Below are 16,963 nucleotides of genomic sequence, written 5' to 3'. Positions count from 1 at the left end.
ACTCAAGCATTCCTGTCCTTATTCGATATTCGAATACCATCTCATAGTGCCCTTAGTATATGCACTTTACGGTATCATTTATTTTTATGGAAATATCTTCCACAGTCGTTAGCTAAATAAACTAGGTGAGAGATACAAACGTAAATAAAATGAAGATCCACATGTCCTCGGAAAATGGTTGCGATCCCGTCTTCCAACTTTTAAATATTTTCAAATGCAGATGATGCCAGAGGCTCAGTTAGCTCAGTGGCCTAAAGCATCCACTGCAGGGATCTTTTTTTTTTTTTCTTGTCGTAGGTTCAAATGCCAACCGATAAACTCAGCCTTTCATCAGCTCGCAGTCGATGACATCAGTTACCAATCAATTCAAATCAGAAGAACCCCTCGCAATTGAAATGTGAAAATCTGTAAATATCCCCTTCTGTTATGAATAGACACTGCACTCTGCCAATACATCATATTTTGTTTACTTTGTTTATAGGTCGTTTCACACATTGTGCACAAAGACCACAGTTTGTGTTGCCGTTTGTTTTCTCTCTGAATATGTAAAAATCCAGTGAATGTGTTTGGATCTAACATTTGTAATGCAAACCGATTAATGTAATAACGTGTCTAAATATGTGTTTCAGTGGATGGATTTCAGCCCTCACTGGCCTAAATAAAAGTATTGCTGTTGGAGTTATGATGATAATCATAGCCGCCCTTTTCACAGTGTCTGCGGTCATGTCACTTGTTATGTTCAAAAAGGTAAGCTAGTTCTTCGGAGACTTCCAAAACGGGTGAAGTGGCAATGTTTTTAACTGAACAAAAAATATTCAGGATTAATACTTCAGAGGGGTTCTGTGATTTTAACCATAATACATTTCCTCACTCAGCAAAAGAGGCTTTCCTTCTGTTGAATGATGACAATTTTTGTGTGAAAAATATATGTCCCGGAATGTAATTGTCTTGTATCGCATTCTTGGTGCAGCTTCCTAAATGTAAGTATCAATATTGTTCCAAAGAGCAAAACGGTAATTAGGGCCTTAATTTCTACAAGTTTTCTTTGCATTAACCTCCAGTCATTATCTGCATAACAAAAGGTTTGTGAGTGCATGGTAATAGATAGGTTTCCAGATTCTCTGGCAATTATATATCGAATTCTGATCTTTTTGTGCCCTGGAGATTAAAGGGACGTCATTTGGAGAGGTTTTTTTGGGGATGATGGGACCAAGTTGACGTTGGTGCTTGGGAGAGGCGGATCTTTTTAGATACTCGAATATATAAATGCAGTCACATTTAAAAATCGTAAATTGATGATAACTGGCATCTGGCTTAAGTATCTCTTATCCATAATGGCAGTGGTCAAGTCTATTTAAAAAAAAAAATTAAAAAATGGTCGTACTCAAACGACTTCTACAGGGAGTGCAGAATTATTAGGCAAGTTGTATTTTTGAGGATTAATTTTATTATTGAACAACAACCATGTTCTCAATGAACCCAAAACACTCATTAATATCAAAGCTGAATATTTTTGGAAGTAGTTTTTAGTTTGTTTTTAGTTTTAGCTATGTTAGGGGGATATCTGTGTGTGCAGGTGACTATTACTGTGCATAATTATTAGGCAACTTAACAAAAAACAAATATATACCCATTTCAATTATTTATTATTACCAGTGAAACCAATATAACATCTCAACATTCACAAATATACATATCTGACATTCAAAAACAAAACAAAAACAAATCAGTGACCAATATAGCCACCTTTCTTTGCAAGGACACTCAAAAGCCTGCCATCCATGGATTCTGTCAGTGTTTTGATCGGTTCACCATCAACATTGCGTGCAGCAGCAACCACAGCCTCCCAGACACTGTTCAGAGAGGTGTACTGTTTTCCCTCCTTGTAAATCTCACATTTGATGATGGACCACAGGTTCTCAATGGGGTTCAGATCAGGTGAACAAGGAGGCCATGTCATTAGATTTCCTTCTTTTATACCCTTTCTTGCCAGCCACGCTGTGGAGTACTTGGACGCGTGTGATGGAGCATTGTCCTGCATGAAAATCATGTTTTTCTTGAAGGATGCAGACTTCTTCCTGTACCACTGCTTGAAGAAGGTGTCTACCAGGAACTGGCAGTAGGACTGGGAGTTGAGCTTGACTCCATCCTCAACCCGAAAAGGCCCCACAAGCTCATCTTTGATGATACCAGCCCAAACCAGTACTCCACCTCCACCTTGCTGGCATCTGAGTCGGACTGGAGCTCTCTGCCCTTTACCAATCCAGCCACGGGCCCATCCATCTGGCCCATCAAGACTAACTCTCATTTCATCAGTCCATAAAACCTTAGAAAATCAGTCTTGAGATATTTCTTGGCCCAGTCTTGACGTTTCAGCTTGTGTGTCTTGTTCAGTGGTGGTCGTCTTTCAGCCTTTCTTACCTTGGCCATGTCTCTGAGTATTGCACACCTTGTGCTTTTGGGCACTCCAGTGATGTTGCAGCTCTGAAATATGGCCAAACTGGTGGCAAGTGGCATCATGGCAGCTGCACGCTTGACTTTTCTCAGTTCATGGGCAGTTATTTTGCGCCTTGGTTTTTCCACACGCTTCTTGCGACCCTGTTGACTATTTTGAATGAAACGCTTGATTGTTCGATGATCACGCTTCAGAAGCTTTGCAATTTTAAGAGTGCTGCATCCCTCTGCAAGATATCTCACTATTTTTGACTTTTCTGAGCCTGTCAAGTCCTTCTTTTGACCCATTTTGCCAAAGGAAAGGAAGTTGCCTAATAATTATGCACACCTGATATAGGGTGGTGATGTCATTAGACCACACCCCTTCTCATTACAGAGATGCACATCACCTAATATGCTTAATTGGTAGTAGGCTTTCGAGCCTATACAGCTTGGAGTAAGACAACATGCATAAAGAGGATGATGTGGTCAAAATACTAATTTGCCTAATAATTCTGCACTCCCTGTAGACAAAGTTCTGTCGTGTCCTTTTTACAGATCAGTTAGACACGTTTTGTCAAGGCTGATTTGGGCCAATTCTAGGAGTGAGATAGCTTTGGCAACTTGGCAGAAAATTATTTTCCCCCTTGTTATTAATTTCCTTCTGATAAAGCATTTGATGCAGCGTCATCATGTTGACTTTGATGGATATAAGGACTAAATTGTCTTTCCACTTTTGGTGATCAGTTCCCCTCCTTTACTTTCCTCCATCCCTCCATGCAGATTACAGTAGACTGTTTGGTGTTTTCCTGCCAAATATTCCTGTTTCTCCACTAAATTTCCCAATTTTGCGAGTGACCATAGAGTTAGCTTGGCAAAGCTTCTCTCCATTGAAGTCCACGTAAGCCCCGTAAACTGTGTTGAGGATTAAGACGTGTTAAACAAGAAGCAAATGTTCCTTACCATTGTGATGAAGTCAGCGGCCAATAAATGTTGTACATTCACCAGAAAAACAAGGGGCCGTGGATGCTACTGTCCACAGCAGCTACAAGCAATTCAGCTTGACATCAAAAAATGACTATTTTTGCTTGGAACAAATTGAGAATTCATGCTTGGGGGGGAAAAGCCCAACTGTGCTTCTATATTGGCTCCAAAGTTGAAAAACAAGTGCTGAGTCTCTTTGGGAGGAGCCGTGTGTGTGGTTTTTTTTCTCACCTTTCTGCAAAGTTGTGTGTTCAGCAACTTCAATAGCCGCATCTCTTAATTAAGAGAAAAAAAGCTGTGGTTTGGTGGTGAGAATCTTTCAAAACCTCCCCATTTCTTTCAAACAAACTGAGTGATATATCTACAGATGAAGACTTCAAAGCAAGAAGTAACCATTTCTTTTAAGCAGGAGTTAGCTAATGGTATCTGGATTGACTTTAATGAAAATCCTGGTGTATATGGTCCAGCAGCATTCTTGCTTTTGAGCTTGATATTTAGGTGCAGTGACACTGCCTTCATTATCCTGTATCCTTAGGGGCTATTATACATGTGCAAAAGTCCAATGCACAGAAACAGTCTTTGACTCCCAATTTAAGAGCACAGCAGGCTGGTCTTTGCATCAAGCATTGATGACATCCACAATCCTGGCAAGACCGGATCTATAATTGATAAATCAGTCACCTGTTCTAAATTTGCAAACCTTCAATGAAGGGTTCATGGTTTTGCAAATATTACAGATCAGATCAATCTCATATGTGCTTGTGTAGATTGCCAAACCCTTACATGGTGAGGAAAATAAGGGAAATGCCACAGCCAGAAACTGAATGTTCTACTCTCAGGCCAAATGTTTAAACAAAAAAACGTAATTGGGCTTCTCCAATGAATAGCCCGTGAGCTACTGGTAGCTCTCCAGCTAAGTAGCTCTCCTGTGTGCATCTCAGCCTACTGAATCAGAAATTTTTGCTTGGTTGAATTAATCTATGTATGCCAAAACCGTGGGTATTTGCAGAACTCATAAGCTGATGTTTGAAGAAAAATGGTTGACCTTCAAAATCTATTTAAAGCTGATTTTCGAGTGATCTTGCATTGAGGGAGACTTGTTTACTGGTATTACTTCCATGCCAAGGGCACCGCAGCTGTGGCTGGCATGTATTGCCTACATAAAGGTATTCCAAATTGACAAAGCCTTTTTTCAGTTATTGCTGGTAACCCTCACTTATGCACTGAGGTGATCGCATCACTGCTGCTGATCTTGCATGTGGTGGTCACTAATATACTCTTGGCTGATTCCTCCATCACCCTTTTTGTGTTTAATGTAATGCCCGAAGTTGCCAATGGTGTGCCCAGACATGGGTCCCTTGCTCACTATGCCACTAGACCCAAGCTACACCCAACTGAAGAGCCCCAATTAGAGTAAAACCGGACTTGGGTTGCTTGTGTTCCATTTCAGGGAGGACATAGCATGATAGTTTGGGCTCAACTGCTCCAACTGCAGCAGAGTCTAGACTGATTTGCACAGGGCTGGGTCCAAAATGAGGTGGACAAAAGAACAATGGATTTAAATGCTACGAGAGTGTTTGCCAGTGGTTGGACCTAATGCATATATTTTTCCCATCACCATTTTTGTGCTTGATCACTAAAGGGGGGATTATGTTATCTCTTGCACTTCTAAAAGTAGTGGTCCTTTGCTCAGTATCCACAGGGTTCGGTGGGACTTTGGGGCTCTTATTGCTCTCCGGTCTATCTTACCGTCCCTTCTCCAATGGAACCAGGGCTACCATGGCCTATTTTCGAACCATCATGGATGGGTACATGAGCAAAACAAAAGACCTTTACATGCAAATCTCAAACAGTCAATTTAGCTGTTAGAAGTTGGATGCCGTCATCTTCTTGAGGAGTGTATGACTGTTCTAAGAGAAGCTAGATATTTTATCAGTCAGTCGATTTATAGAGCTTAGCGAATCACCCAAGAGGGTTTCTAGACGCATGTGATGCATCAAAATGAAAGCATTTCACAACTGACTTCAAAAGGATAAGTTGAATCCACTTCAATAACCATCCAAAATGACAGCCAAAACTTTTTGCAGATACAAAATTCAGAGCTGGAATATATTTTCATAAAAATGCATTTAGCAACAATAGCGCCCTTTCACAAAGTAGAATGTATCCCATGTTTAAGTTCTGGTCATAAAGTATTTCATGAAGGGCTTGCAAAAAAAAAACATTACACCACCTAGATTCATCCCAGTTCCTTCTTGGGACCCAAGTGTTGTGAATCTTTTGAATTACTTTAATACTTTATGAACTCAGAGACCAGTGCAGAGTGTTTGCCTCACACTCTGTATGTTAGAAGGGTTCCTAATTTCTGTTTTGAGTTTTTTCAGTTCGAAAGAAACATGCCATTTCCACCCAGACTTTGTAAGTCGTGTTTCAAAAGCAAGTATTCATGGTGGGTTGTTAAATGTATTCCGTTTTGATATGCTAAATCAACGCTTGCATCTGCAGCCATCCCACAAGCATGCCGTGCTCACAAAGGGGCAAAAAGGTTTTTAAGCAACATTCCTTTAATGAACAGATGCAAAGCAGTAAGGTGGTCCTCCATCCACACATTCACAAAGCATAACTGCTTTGATTATGTTTGCTGGAAGAGGCTCAAGCCGAACAAGCTGTTTTTAAAGCACTAATTCCACATCTACTTACCACAATCCACCACCTTAGAGGGATTTACACTGCTTTACTGGCGATGAGCAGCATGTAATCTGTAGCAGTCTTTGTCACAAATGCAAGATATTACTTACCTCGAACACTGTTTGCAGCTTCTAGTATAGACTCTGCATATGCTCAACATTCGTTCAAATGTGAAGTCTGCTTTGTTATGTTGTGGGTTGTTGTCACTAGTGAATCACCACATGCTTGAAACTGAAAGCATTTTTTACATCTAAACTGGTACTATTGCGAACCCAGCAACAGATTTAGGAAAGTGCATATCATGATATGTAGCATTACAAGCTGCAGGTAATGTTTTTCTCATATATTGTATTATATGATTCTGTCATAAAGTCTTGGCAATGCATCCTTTTGCTTGTTTGGATGTTTTAGACTATGTTCTACAACTTCCTCTGCCGACATCTCTGCAACAGTCTGTATACCTTGAAAGTCTAGAGGCGGTAGAAAGTCTATTCTTGAGATAAATTGTGCTGGTCTGCATAAAGGGCAGGGATTTTCTCCCACTATTTAGCTGTAAGGAAAACAGGCATGGGGACTCTGCCCGTCTGGATTTTTACAACCCCACTGAGTCCCAGCTCCCTTTCTGAATGTTAAAGATTCTATTTGAGTAGTGTCTGATTCACAGATCAGTGACTGGATATTGTCAGTGGACCTTCAGATGCATATCTTCGTGTGCCCATCGTGAACGAGTACCAAATGTACCTCTGGTTCTCAATCTAAAATCAGCAGTACCAGTACAGGATTTTACTGTTCGTTTTCAGTGCCACCTCTCAGGCTTTTGGAAAAGTGCTGGCCCCACAGCTGGTCTTTCTACATCAGCATAGGCGGTGCTGCTACTTCTTTCTAGATGACCGTTTCATTTATATGGTGCCCAGAGCGGGCATAGAGTACAGCTGAGCTGTTACTTTGGAAATAATTTTGGGTTGTTGGCAAAATACTAAAAGCCCTTTCTGGTTCTAAGTTGAAGGAGTCCGACAAGGGCCTTCCCTCCTACCGAAAGAGTGGCAACAATGGACATCAATTCACCAAAATGCCAGGTGTCGTAGAAGTGACACCACAAACCTGTGACTCCTGTTTCCATCACTGGAAGTGATGTCACATTAACTTTAACCTTGGTGATATCACAATAAGTGATGTTCCATGACCCCGATACCATCACACGAAGAGACGCCACCAAAATTAACAAGGCGCAATAACTGCCAGAGGTTCGGGCATCAGCTACCAAGGTATAGTCCTCATATGCTTGTCGGTCATCAGTTCTCAGGAATAGACCTGAATCCTAGTGGTCCACTCAGTTTTCATCCTTCTCAGCGCAAAAAAATGAGAACCATGAAGTTCAGTAGTAAAAACATCTGCTGTTCAGCCCAAGAGGCCCAAACGGTGAGTGTGTCCTTTATAAATGCATGTTACGTAATGTGCAACCTGCCAAGGTGCATTTATTCTGGTACCTCTAGTCTGGCTTTGCTAGGTCTGGTACTCTGATCACCTCCATGTCCTGTAAACACACAGTGGCCTGTTCCACCATGGGATAGATGTCCTGTTCTTGCAAGGATGAGCATGCTCCACCCTTCGAGTTCAGCTTTTGCACATTTACTCTCAGGCACAGCACTAGATTGACAGGTACAATTCCAAATACGGTGTCAGGGACCAGCCATTAAATTCCCTGGCATGGCCTGAACTACCCACGACTAGCTCAATGATGAGGTACAGATGCCAAAGTGCAGGCATCATTTACAAAAGCAAAGCCCCAAGTCCCTAGACACAGCTTCTAATGCTCAGCCACAGAACAAATTAAGATGTGACCAGGCACAGCAGTGAGTGCTCAGACACAGGACCTATTTCTGAAACAACAAGCCAGACATCAGAATAAAAACAATATCTTCCTGGGATTAGGCTTATCGTCTAGTTACAGACATTGTAAGCTGCTGAAAGCCAGAATTGGAGCATTCAGAGGTATAAAGTCAATATAGTTAGATACTATCTCAAATGCGATGTGATGGATGGAATGCTTGAATTAATCTCAGCCAGTCACTCAATTTTATTTGCATTTGGCTGGGTCTAAACTGAGGTGGCATGATGTGCAAATAACGATGGATTGGGATGTGATTGCCAGTAGTTTAGATTTATTCAAGTATTCGATCCACCCCCTTGCTGTTTTTCCACTCTAACCCCATCACAGTCAAGACCTTCTCATAGCTCTGTGGTTCTTCCACAGGGTACAACACTTTTAAACTGACAGAAGAAATAATTCATGACATATCACAATACTTACAAGATTGGTCTTTAATTCCCCCCACACTCCCACCCCAAAAAAATAAAAATAACAGCTAAAGCATAATCAAATTAAGTTAAAACGAGATGTAAAAATACAATAGAGCAACTGTCCAGCATACAAGAAATGAGATAAATGTGAAATAAACTGGCAAGAACACGTATAGATTGAAATGTATCTAGAAGGTAATAAGTTGAAGCGAAATGATGAATCTCAAGGTTCTTGGGTATCTAACTTTCTCCCAAAAGTGCCTACCTTATCTTCAGTACCGGCAGATCCAGTTAATTTGTCAGCAATGGCATTCTCAAAACATTTTACCAGAAAACAATTTTTGACTTTCACAAGTATCAGTCACGCATCTACCCATATCCACAGAAGAAATGAGATTCTTTGAGACTGGAGCATTGTGAACACTTTCCAAGTGAGCGTGGCCACTGGCAATTCTCACAGACATTCATGGACACATATCTACACCTAGTTCCATCTTACCTTCACGAATATGACCACTTAACTCAACATCAATATTGCTCGGCCGCCAGGAATTCTTCCTAGAAACAGACAGAGCCTCATAATTCAAATCACCTTTTCTCTCCACAGTAATATGACTCATATGTGAGACCCTGACATCCTCAAGCTCAGTCATATTCCTTCCTCAATACTTTGTTCATTTTTTGGTGCGCTGTAAATGTTTAGCATTTTTAGAAGGGCATTTAACACATTTCGAAGAGTGCTGAGCTGTAGTACTACAATAGCACCTCTGGCTACATCATGGTAGGAGTCGGTGACTTGTTTCCATCACATTCCTTATTCTTTCCATAAGATAGTTTATCAACCAATTTGTGCACTGGTTTATTCTCAGAGTTTAAAGTTGCCTTGGCACTAAGGGCCATATGTATGAACACATTTTCCCATAGACATAGAATGGGTAAAAACCTTTGATACATCTGGCCCTATGTTCTGATCTTGTTTCATTACCAAGGAGACTGTATCGTTTAAGGATGATTTACTTTCATTCCTTAACTTTTCCTGAATACCTTTGTTCCTTAAATATGTGAATACTTGGCGTCTAACCAGTTCATCACCTAACGTCCCAAATCTATGCTTGAATAATTTTGGTTGAGAACAGACCTAGTGTTTCTGTTGCTTCACCTTTTTCTCTTGATTTCTCTGAACGAAAGCATGCTTTGTAACTGCAATATACACAATGAGAGAAGCGATCATCAAGCTCTTTACGAGTATTAACAAATACATCAGTCGCCAGTTCCTCTTACTCGCTTTTGTATCTGATTTGCAAACAAGCATGCTTTCAGGTGTTAAGCAATGCTGAAATAGCCCATGACAATTCTGTAACTATCTGTAATTGTGAAGAGCTGATACTATTACTCTTTCCTGACGGTTTTAGCTGATGTCTTAGATGGTCCTGGTAGTAGAGTTCAAATGGATGAGGAGGAGGAATTGAAGTGATATCAACTCTCCAAAGTAGAGGTCTTCAACGTGCTGATTGTTGAGTCTTTATTATGAGCCGACCTTAAAGTTCCCCCAGCACAGTATAATGTTTTATGGGCACCTCTCAGTAGGTGGGTGTGTGACAGCTTTGGTAAAGATTATGTGATTATATCCCAGAAATTGTTGCTAGGCTTCTGCCAAGATTCATGCCACAAGCCTTGTGATTTGTGCATCCCAGATACTGCTATAGCAATTTCCCCCACTTATAACTCTCCTTGGACGCTTTACACAAATGGGAGGTAGCCTGGTTATTTTTAGTAAGGAAGATTGAGTAATGCCTTCATTTATCTTCTCAGATTTTGATTTTTCTGAAGCTTTAACGTGCAATATTTACTGTCATTAATTAGTAAAGTCAGCACTATCCCTCAACTCTTCGATTTTTGCTTGTCTGCCCTATTCTTGGACTGATTTAACAACTCATTGGCCGACCCGTTTTGCTAGCCAAAGGTTTTGATGGCATACCTTTAGATTCGGTACTCACTCCCTTCAACCAGTCACTCAGATTTCCCGATTTCCCTTGGGACACTTTGTATTCTACCACTCTCACCATGCCACCCCACTTAATTGTTTGAGGTCCAAAGTCATTAACACTGACTTTGCAGCTTCTCTGGACGCTATCCCGGTCCTGTCTGCTCCTAATGTCTTCTCCTCGCAGCTACCTTCACGTTCCTCAGACTTAATTCAAGTTGTTCTGTGGACCTCAGTCTTTTGAGATGACATTGGATGTTTTAACTACTGTCTTCACATATATTTGTAACTTTTCCTTAGCAGAGGCAACACTCTCTTCAACTTGGAAACAGGCAATTGTAGTCTTTATTTAAAAAATAAAATTACAGCTGTTTTGGCTAATTAACAACATATCTTATTTTGCCTGTAAGTCCTAACTTTTTTGAAAGTGCTGTCAGCTACGAGAGGTCTCAGCTTTTAGGGGACTGACTCCTCCTTGACCCTGTCCACGAAGTCTTCAGAGAGATCAGCAGGATTGGATAATTTCTGCTAGTTCCGGACTAACGCAGTAGAGCAGCCTATATTCTCTTTGACCAAAAATGTGTGCCACATTCAATATTATCTAACTCTTTTCCTCTGGAACTTTTTTCTTTTGCAAGATTAGGAGACATTGCCCTGGCCAGTTTGTGTTTTTCCATTTGTTATCAAGCCCAGGCTTTCTTTAGTCTTCCTTTTTCTTTTGTTCAACCTACAACGTTCCTCCTAGAGGATCAGGCCTTCAGATGGCCATGTATTCCCTCTAGTTCTTCTCATCTGCTCATTTGGATTTTCGTGCTATACGTACACAGGTGACCCTCAGGTCACCATCTGCATGGATGCCAATATCCCTATTATAGAGGTTGGCTTTGAAAATTGCACCAATGCAGTTGCTAAATTGATGAACAGCAACTCTTTACATCTGAGTGCAAGCATTAGATATTAAGATAGGGTTATCTATGGAGCTTTGGATCAGGTGTTAATATTTGAAAGAGTCCTTTTCTGAATGTGTGGTAGATATTCAGGTCGACTATTTAACCATTGGTATGGTTGCATGTCATTGTTTTCTGAGTTGCTCAAGTGCGCCAATAGCATCCTTGGTCTTGCAGACTTAGAACATATGAATATTTGCTTTCTTTCTAATTTCTTATATTAAAATTCCTTTTATCATAGAAAGAGCAGCATTAGGGCCCTTCAGTTTCCAGCTATTTTCTTTTTCTTTTTATGCTTCTTGTCCTCTCCCTTCCATCAGCTTCAATACCATAGAGGTAGCGTACTACACTTCAATGATATGATCCGTTAGCACATAATTGTCAATGTATGCATTTTTATAAACTCATTATCATTTTTTGGTTTAACAAAGAAAAAAGATAGTGTATACAGCTAAGGTACAGATACCGTTTCATAGCTATAGCAATTTAGCAGAACAAGGTTAATCTTTCAACATATTACAAATATCGATGTTGAACGTGCTCATGTTATTGCCAGTTTCCCTCATTCTTTATAGAACCATGTGCTTCTGAGTTGCTATCTAAATTCCTTACAGCCTGTTGGATCTTCATCTAGCCTGTAATGAAGCATCTGTGGGCAGCCCTTACTCTCATACACCACTTTCTCATCTTGCATACACATCGGTGCCTGTCTGCCATAGTCATTGTGGGGTCCATCGGTTGCCTGACTCCTTGGCAGTGTCTGTTTTTTCCACCATTATTCAAAGTGCGCTGAAGAGAGGTTTGCTGTTAGGTATGTTAATGTAATTGGGGTCTCTTAATGTTATGAGTTGGGGTATCATTGGAATATAGCTTTCTGGTACTGTGGATTATTTGGTTAGCACCTCCTCCTAGTGCCACTATTACCCTAAATTCACTTATGGTGTGTAGGATGGTGCAATACTCTGTTACATGTCATGCACGTGGCCACATTTCATGCACATGGTTGTCTGAACCAGCTACTTCTATTATAATATTCTTTATGTAGTATTTCACATTGGACTGGTCTCAATTTTGCTTTTATTGCTGTCTCTTGGGGCACATACGAGCAGCCTCCCAGGCTGTCTTCTACTGGGCCAAGTTATTTTTCTCATGCTTCCCTTAGTTTACCCAGACATTCCGGGATGATGATAATAAGGGTTTTGAATATAGATGAAACGGTCTCTCTTGTTCAGTTCTTCCAACTGTACCTAGTTTTCTAGTGGTGATGCCTCTGGTACATCGGGCCAGTCTGGAGTCTGCCAGTAGGGCATGCCAGAGCTGGGAGTACTGATATATTCGAGATGGACCATTCTTATTCCTCTTGAAAATGTTTTAATCCTGTTTTCATTTACTATGTCCTTAACCTGAGTCACGCCTATAAAGTCCCACTGCGGGAACATTTTTGGTTTGTGTGCTAACTTCAAAAGGTTCCTAGTTCATAATGGAGTCTCCCTGGTGACCCTTGCTTTCCAGTCTATACTGAGTGCGGCTCTTGCGTAGGCCTTCAGCACAGTTTGTCTTCCCACCAGTGGGGTTTGCCTGCCCGCCTCCTCCATATAGGCCCTGCAGATTGATGGCTATGTCTAGCGCTAATCTATTCAGGTGTGTCGCTGAGCCGTCTATTAGAGCATTTAATTCATGAAGCTCAGAGGCCCAATAACAAGCTCTCATGCTCTGTAATGGTATTCCCCAATTGTAAGTTGATCTGTAGACTGATTTTAGTGCACTATACGCGGTGCCTCCCTTCGTACCAGCACACTTAAGTCTTCTAGTTAATCAAAGAATTATACTGGTGCTGGGAATGGAGAAACGTGTAGTATGCAGAGTGATTTCTGTAGGGTTATCATTTTGAAAATTGCTGCCCTCCCCACCTGGGTCAGCGATGAGAAGTGCCATTGCAGCGTATCGGCATAAATACATCTGCTTATTATGAAACGTATACATTGTTTGCATCTGTCATTTACACCATTCACTTTGTAACATGAAGTTGTTAAAACTGTTCAATGTTGCAATTAAAATTTATTTTAAAAAGTTTGAGGTATTAATAATTGGCAGTTCCAGTGAGTGGTGGCAGACCATCATGAATCTTGTTCATGCCCTTTCAGCTTTCACTGGCTATATAGGCTCTAATTTTAGTGACGCTCTTATGCTTCAGCTCTCCAAATGTATTTATTGTGCCTCCTCCTTAAAGTAGTTGTGCGAGCTGTGATATCTTCCCACCTCGATTACGGCAACTCTCCGATAAGCAACTGGTGCATAATTCAGTTTTTGGGACCCTTTGTTTAAACTGTTAACCTATTTCTAGTAGGTTGCTCACACTCTATTGACTTCTAATTTCTAAAAATAATCTTTGTCTCTGTATTTGCCACCGTGCCATTCACTGCTCTTTTTCCATAGACTCATCTATCGAAATATCTGCCAACTTGCTGCTTTCAGTCAGCTTGAGCCAACATTGTGGCAGGTGTCCATGGTTCTCACCGCAGAGGCCAAGCCTTCTTAGTTGCACCTAAGGTTTGGAACTGCTTGCCCCTGGATCCCAGAGGCCAACCCAACTTTCTTATCCGTGGGCACCTTCTCAAAAGTAGGCTCTTCATAGCCTTCCTCTCTTTAATGAAAGCTTCCACCTCTCTGCAGCCCTTGTCGCCCTCTTCAGACCACCAGCTAGTGCCAGACTGCCCTTCAGGATGGTGCTTATAGTTTGTAATTTCTGCCTCACGTATTGATTCCTGCACAAGATGTGGCTGTTTAAAGTAGATTCCCAGTCTAGCTTGGTTAGATGCTTAATCTGGCTCTGGATTATGCCAGCTGGGCAGCTAAAGGCATTGTTGGTGCATCCTTGTGGCAGCATGCAGGGGCCAGGTGGGCATGAGCATTCTTCCTTCCTGCCCCATAAGCTTTGGGAGAATGTGCACAACCTTCCATTTTGATGGCAAGAGGTTTATCGGTTCCTATACAGGTGAGAAGCTCAATAAGTATAAATCTGCTTTGAGATTCAGAAATATGCTTCTGTTCTTTTACACTGAACGCCTCATTAGCATGGACTAAACATTTAGGATTACCGGTTCAAGACCTCTAAGATCAGTTGTCCCCCCCCCCCACCACATATTTTTATTTTGATTATATGTGCACACCTAGATAAAACGTGAGCTTCATAAGTAGACACATTAGCTGTTGTGCACAGTGATCTACTATTTCAGTGTACTCTCTTGTTCGTCTAAAGCAGGTGTCTGGCTGTTTACCGGGTCAGGTGCAGTTGCCTGGTTCTTCCAATGTTATTAGTTTAACAAGCTGCCTCCTTCTAAGCTCGCTCTCTCTGCTCCGTTCTCTGCAGGTGCACGGGCTGTACCGGACCACAGGCGCCAGTTTTGAGAAGGCTCAGCAGGAGTTTGCAACCGGTGTAATGTCGAACAAAACCGTGCAGACGGCAGCAGCGAACGCAGCTTCCACGGCAGCAACCAGCGCGGCCCAGAACGCGTTCAAGGGGAATCAGATCTGAGCAAAGATGGCCCCCGAGAGCCTGGGCACTGGGAACACTTCCTGTGACTGCACGTGGCCTACCCAGAGCACTACCTTGAAGACTAGTGTTGGACTGCGCACAGCACATCCTTACCCTTGTTATTTACCCGTGCATGGGCTCAGTCAGTTACTTTATTTATATCTTAATTTTCTGGACCTTTCTGTGATCAGACGAACTGATTGTGCTGCACTTCTCTCCAACAGCTGTGCTAAATACATACTGTATATTATGTTCTGGCGGACCTTCATTTCAGTAGATTAATGTCAGGAGTGTTTTTGAGTTTTATATCCCCCACTGCGAACATCATAACTGATCTTAATTTTGTGAAACCGTTTCTTCCACTGACTTCCTTGTAGGCGTGCTGTGACCCGCAGTGTTGTGGCCCTGGGGGAGGCTTGTCGCCTGACGCTTCTAGTCTAAAGGATGGCAGACGACAAACTTCTGCGACACTTATCTGGCTGCCACCATTTTGATAGGGTGTTGATAACTACTGTGAGCGGTGGGAATTACATTAGAGCATAATGTAAATATACGCTGCTTCAATGTTTTATTCTTTTTATATTACTATTTAGGTATGTCCTAAACCTGTAATTTGGCATGAATTCTGTTGAATTTTTTAAACCAAGGCGATAGTAATTTGGTTGCACTTCTGATCAGGTTTGTGTTTGAATGTAGTATTCGCCTGTTACTATTCTGAAACAACATTGGTACATACGCATTATTTTCCGTAGAATGTGTGTGTGTGTGTTTGTGAGTGAGTGATGCAATGAATAGTTGACTCAAAGATGGCATCTGCAGTTTAAAGCGAAACTAGAAAAATTAGTTTCCAATTTTACTTTGAGCATGCCTGTTACATTTTCTCCTTGAGAAACATAAATATGTTAAACGCTCACTAATACTTCTAGTTTAACGTGTGCCCCTTTACATTCTGCTTTTTGTTTTTATTGCATTTGGTAATGCTATTTTTTGCCTTTGAAGCGTGCATTAAGTCAGATAGTGATAGTCTTGAACAACGTTTAACACATTTTGAAACGCCTCATTACTTTTCAAATGGAAATATTTTGCATATTGTTGATTTGTTAACACCGAGTCACTGCAGAGTAATTAGGATGTTTATCTGACGTCGTAACGCATTCATGTGATCATCTTAGTGTCCGATTTGCATTGGTAAAATCATCAATACAAATCGTTAAGAGGCATCATTGTAAATCCAATTTTTGTGGATTGTTAGTGATTGTTTTTTTAGTATTGGTTCTTCTATCCTCTCCTCTGATTTCAATCATTTTCGTATCATGTTTACTGAGGTAACAATGTGTATCTCGTTTTATATAATTTGTAACCCTTGTGTGGGTAGAGCCAATGAATATTTATTGTTGGCTCTGTTGTCCTACACAGTGGGAGCCATTTGGTGGTGTTTAAGATGTTCAGTCTATTTATTACATCCGTGGGTGCATGAGGGACGCAATGCGTCCTTCAGTGCACACGGTGCTCCGGAGTTAGAGGGAATGATGGGGGTTGTAGTAGTTTTCACATTTGTCAGTCTCACTGTTTGTAGCTTTCATAATAAAATGCTCTGTCCACGCATTAGACGGTGTTCCTCTCTTCAGCTCAAGATATTTCGGTAGAATCAAACATCCAGTCATTTTTTTTACCAGAAACTTTAGGTGGGTAACGTCCTAATGGGCATTATTCACATTTTCAGATATTCGCTCATAGATGCCCCAACATTTGTTTTGTATGGTGTCGCTACATTCATTACACTGTAATTGTACACCAAGCGATGTTATGTTGTCCAAGCCCTGCCTTGGCTCTCATGAAAGACTTTTTTTCATTAGATAATGTAGCTCAAGTATGAAACTAGAGCTCAAACACTCCAGGTTATTCTGGTTAACGAAATCCACAAAAGCTAACACAAATAGCTGGTTTCATTTTAAAGTGGTATATACACATGAACTAATGGTAATAAGTTAGAATAGACCGGTATGAGGAGTCTTGGAATCCAAAATCAAAACGTGAAATCTAAATCAAAAGGTAAGAGACAAAGGCTAAATCTGACATGTATTTACAGTT

General features: G+C 41.0%; 1 protein-coding gene across 2 annotated transcripts in view; it reads left to right on the top strand.

The window, feature by feature from the left end:
- SCAMP1 (secretory carrier membrane protein 1) overlaps positions 1–16,477 on the top strand; it is a 234,782-nt gene extending 218,305 nt beyond the window's left edge. For both annotated transcript variants that reach the window (XM_069223363.1, XM_069223372.1), the window contains 2 exons: positions 630–747; positions 14,708–16,477. In XM_069223363.1, the coding sequence (XP_069079464.1) occupies positions 630–747; positions 14,708–14,872 (283 nt within the window). In that variant the 3' untranslated portion in view covers positions 14,873–16,477. The remainder of the gene's footprint in view (positions 1–629; positions 748–14,707) is intronic.
- Positions 16,478–16,963: the final 486 nt, after the last annotated feature.

Source organism: Pleurodeles waltl, chromosome 1_1 (genome assembly GCF_031143425.1).
Source record: "Pleurodeles waltl isolate 20211129_DDA chromosome 1_1, aPleWal1.hap1.20221129, whole genome shotgun sequence".
Classification (NCBI taxonomy): domain Eukaryota; kingdom Metazoa; phylum Chordata; class Amphibia; order Caudata; family Salamandridae; genus Pleurodeles; species Pleurodeles waltl.
This window is presented reverse-complemented; position numbering and strand designations above follow the sequence as displayed.